Consider the following 4556-nt stretch of genomic DNA (forward strand, 5'->3'; position numbering starts at 1 on the left):
GTGTCGTTAAACATTCATTCATTCATTCATTAAATCGATAACGCATATATATGTGTGTGTTATCACCGTGTTATTGCCGTGTGATATCGTACATAATGCATGATGTTCAACGTTCTCACCAACGGGCGCGTAAGATAATTATATTTACATTGTCAAGATCCAAGTGACAACGTCGAGGTGACTCAAACAGTAAGTGGAAACCGCCATCAGTACAATTAGTACACAGTGAGCCTGTTAGGGTATTGATAATGTGATCGTATCCGTTAGGACAGATCCGGTTTCGTATAAATATATAAACAATACCAGTTAACACAATCTGCTATGTCTTAAAACACGCTTTTAATATGGTCTGGCTATGCATTTGTTCAATTTTCTTTTTCTTTTTTGGTAAGTGAAGTTTTCAATTTATTTATAAATATTATTCAGTATAATATTTCCAAATTCATTAATGGTTCTTATGATACGATAACTCAAGATCGTAATAGATATATTGAGGTTTTTTCTGCGAGTAGACTTAATAGCGTTTTCCCCACGGAAGCAGTAGCGTATGGTGGCGACAACGGCTGTCTGTCTGTCTGTCTGTCTCTGTGTGTGTGTGTCTCTCTCTCTCTTTCCCTCCCCCTCTCTCACGCACGCACGCACACTCTCTCGCACGCACACACGCACGCACGCACACACTCGCACGCACACACGCACTCTCGCACGCACGCACGCACTCTCGCACGCACGCACACTCTCTCTCTCTCTCTCTCTCTCTCTCTCTCTCTCTCTCTCTCTCTCTCTCTCTCTCTCTCTCTCAACAATGTATTTAATATGTAATTTAATCATTTGGAAAAACTTTGTCGAAATCATCTTACATATTACAACGGAAGCAAAGCCAATCTCTTTAACTTTTTTTTTCTTAAGTTTACGAGTCGATGGCTCAATATTGCGATCCGTTCTCTGCTCAGGCCTGTCCGAATCCAGAGGTGTTAGTTGATCGTATTCAGCTCATTCCCGCCAGCCACTTCGAACAACAGTGCAGGTGAGTCACACAAACAACGGGCTGTGGGTTCGAATCAAATTAATGTTTTTTTTGGGGAGAGGGGGGTCTTTTTTTTATTTTAATTTTTAAAATATCATTTTTCATTTTCTATTTATTTATTTTTTGTTTGTTTGTTGATGGCAGATATTTTTAGAGATTATTTAAATAGTATGGGTAAAAGAAAGGGGTATAATTTACGCATGATCATTTTTTTTTTTTTTTTTTTTTTTTTATTATTATTTTTTTTTTTTTTTCTCTTCTTGTTTTTGGGGGGTGGGGGTGGGGGGTGTATCTAGCCTACATGGACTGGCATCGGGATTCTCTCTAATTTCCTGTAGTCTATAGATTAAATCTTACAATATCGTTCATTAAAAGACTGCTTTCGTTTCAGAAAGCACGACGCCTATTTTAAATGTATGTACAAATACGGAGGATCTTGCGATGCACATTCACGGTTGAAGTGGGAACCTCTTCGATTTCAAACAGATTTTATCTGCGGTACTGGTAAAACAGGTAAGTTATACACCACCGTCATCGATGGCTCAAATGTCTGTTTCTCATGTGCGCGGAATTTTGGCGCAGGCGCATATCGTGCTAAGCGGATGCGTCAAATAAAATAAAATGGATTCTATGATTTTTGACTAGCAGTGTTTCAATTTGAACGGCGTTGTTTGTGATAATCGCACGGTTTAAATTAAATCAGTTCCACACAAATAACTACAAACCAGCGTGACGCTAATAGGTCATGGGTTTGCGTGTACGTGTATATATATCGAGTGATTCATAAAAAAAATCAAAACAATAAATGCAAAAAAAAAGCAGTTTATTATGTTGTCTATTGATTCACGTTGACACATATTTCCTATAATTAAACATAATTTATACGGGTCATTTAGAAATACTAGTAGCTTCATTGGTTTCCTTAACCCAGAAAACGTATATAATTAAGACACATTGTAAGATGTTTCATTAAGTTTATTATCAAAACCCTCATAGTATGTCCTTTATACAATTTAAATTACGGTGGTTAATTTACATATTTCCCTTAATACAACATATATATTTAATTTACTTGTAAGTATATTTTGCTTACTTGACCCAGAAAACATAAAGTTAGACACTTTAATTTGATAGTTTTTTTTCACATCGTTATAACTACAATCTTAAATGTTGTTTTGAAAAACAAAATTTGCAGTGGGTAATTTGCACACACTTATTTATTGGTGATCTTAACGCACGGTGATCTAATTATGCAGTAAGGTGTAATATAAGTGGTGTATTTCTAAATAACTTTAGTTTTGTCGATGATTCTTTGCCCATCTATTTTTGCATTATATTATAATTTGCAAGAAATCTGCAGAAAAACATGATATTATAAATTATCAGCACTCGTTGATAAAAATATAAAAACCCTCAGCAAGCCTCGGATTTCTTTGTTTTATCAACTGCTGATAAATTGTGATATCACAAGACACTCGTGGAGTATCCTCTATAGACAACAGAAACTGTTTGTATGTGTACTGAACCATGTTTATTATTGGCATATAGTTACATGTTATTTGTATCAAAATATAAAGAGTATGCAAACCATTATTTTGATAAATTGATGTTATGGTTTCTTATCATACAGTAAATATCTTGTGGTTAATACATACATATAGTTAATATTTTAGATTTTTGTATTCAAGGTTTTTGTTCAGAAAAATATGAACTCCAGCGTCATTTCGATTTAAATGTTTCTTTTTTAATCTTTTGTTATTATTGTATTTTGTATATGTATATTTTGGAAGGTGGGGAATAAAATAGAACACTAATGGTTATATATTTGTATCCCGTACAAGCTTTACAATGAACTCTTTTGTTTTATATGTTCATGTTAAAGGTGAAAGAAGGAAATATTTTATTTAACGACGCATTCAACACATTTTATGTTAAAGGTGAAATAAGACAGTTGCACTTGACTATTTGTGTTATAATAATTAAGTAATATTAGCTTAATATATACTCGCGGAAAAAAATTCCTGTGCACCAAATAATTGCATATAGAATATGATTTACTTGAAATCAGGTCATAAAAATATCAGTAAATGAACGTGTAACCACTCCCGTCGATATTCCTGCGGTGTCCTGTCAATTGCATGAACTATTCATGCTTTGTGACCACAAGTTGCATTACTAGCATTCTTTGTCACGTGCTTCTGTTTGACGTCATTTTTTTTATTATTGGACTTTAAAACTATTGTATGGATTCTCATCACTCAGAAAAACATTTTTGTTGGTATCTGATCGTCGTCAGTGTGATGCCACGCCTCCCAGAAAATGGACTCCTTCGAACGATGGGTATGATTGAGGTTAGAATGGCACAAACGCTGTTGCTAGTAATTTTGGTATTCATTGGTGTTCATCAGAACAGTTTAGGGGTACTAGGGATCTTCCATGTTTAGGGAGTCGACACGTGACACCACGTCAGCAAATCGTCAGTATCAAGCGGGTACACATATGGAATCATTTGGAAATGATACGTTTAACATCCTAATGCATCTCTGAGTTAAGGCCAATCAGTGGAAGAACTGAACGCAACCGATTATGTGATAACAAAGTACGACCATGACCGTACATCAGTACGTTGTTCTGTTACATCGTCACCGACAGCTCACCAAACATAGTGTAAACAGTACTTCAGGTTCAGAAGGCAGGAGAGGACCACCGTACTTTTAACAAATAAATAGTACATCTATGTAAATTACAATATTTTTTAATTTAAAAAATATAAGTCCTACTGAAATTTTAATGATGTACAGGAACTTTTTTCCGTGAGTATATAACAGACGCACAATAAAACCAAAACATATTTTCTTGTTTTATTTGTTTTGGGTTTTTTTGTTTTGTTTTCTGTTTTGGGGGATTTTTTTATATTTTATTATTATTATTTTTTTATTTTTTTATTATTATTATTATTATTTTATTAATATTATTATAATATTTTTTTTTTTTTTTGGGGGGGGGGGGGGGGGTCGGTGGTTGTGGTGCTATTGTTTAATTGGTAGACGGGACATAGCCCAGTGGTAAAGCGCTCGCTCGATGCGCAGTCGGTCTGGGATCGATCTCCGTCGGTGGGCCCATTGGGCTATTTCTCGTTCCTGCCAGTGCACTACGACTGTTATATCAAAGGCCGTGGTATGTACTACCCTGTCTGTGGGATGGTGCATATAAAAGACCCCCTGCTGATCCCATACATTCCTTTCTTTCCCTGTGCCAAGGCCACGAACGTACCTAGCGTGGAGAGCAGGGAGCAGCTGATACCACCCCCACCCCCACCCCAAATAAACAAAGAAAGAAAGAAATGTTTTATTTAAGGACGCACTCAACAAATTTTATTTATGGTTATATGGCGTCAGACATATGGTTAAGGACCACACAGATATTGAGAGAGGAAACCCGCTGTCGCCATTTCATGGGCTACTTTCTTCGACAGAGGCACGTTTTATTTCTTCCTCCTCATTGGTTTGCAGCCTACCTGAATCACGCTGAC

At 35.9% G+C, this 4556-nt stretch overlaps 1 protein-coding gene across 2 annotated transcripts in view; it reads left to right on the forward strand.

Moving 5' to 3' along the window:
* The first annotated feature begins 322 nt into the window (after positions 1–322).
* LOC121366294 overlaps positions 323–4556 on the forward strand; it is a 7361-nt gene continuing 3127 nt past the window's right edge. The window contains exons 1-4 of one of the 2 annotated variants that reach the window (XM_041490793.1): positions 323–387; positions 907–1024; positions 1416–1537; positions 4537–4556. The exon at positions 4537–4556 is cut by the window's right edge and continues 80 nt beyond it. In XM_041490793.1, coding sequence (XP_041346727.1) covers positions 345–387; positions 907–1024; positions 1416–1537; positions 4537–4556 — 303 coding nt within the window. In that variant the 5' untranslated portion in view covers positions 323–344. Of the gene's footprint in view, positions 388–808; positions 1025–1415; positions 1538–4536 lie in introns of those variants that run through there. The other variant, XM_041490801.1, reaches the window with a different exon arrangement.

Source organism: Gigantopelta aegis, chromosome 3, assembly GCF_016097555.1.
Source record: "Gigantopelta aegis isolate Gae_Host chromosome 3, Gae_host_genome, whole genome shotgun sequence".
Classification (NCBI taxonomy): domain Eukaryota; kingdom Metazoa; phylum Mollusca; class Gastropoda; order Neomphalida; family Peltospiridae; genus Gigantopelta; species Gigantopelta aegis.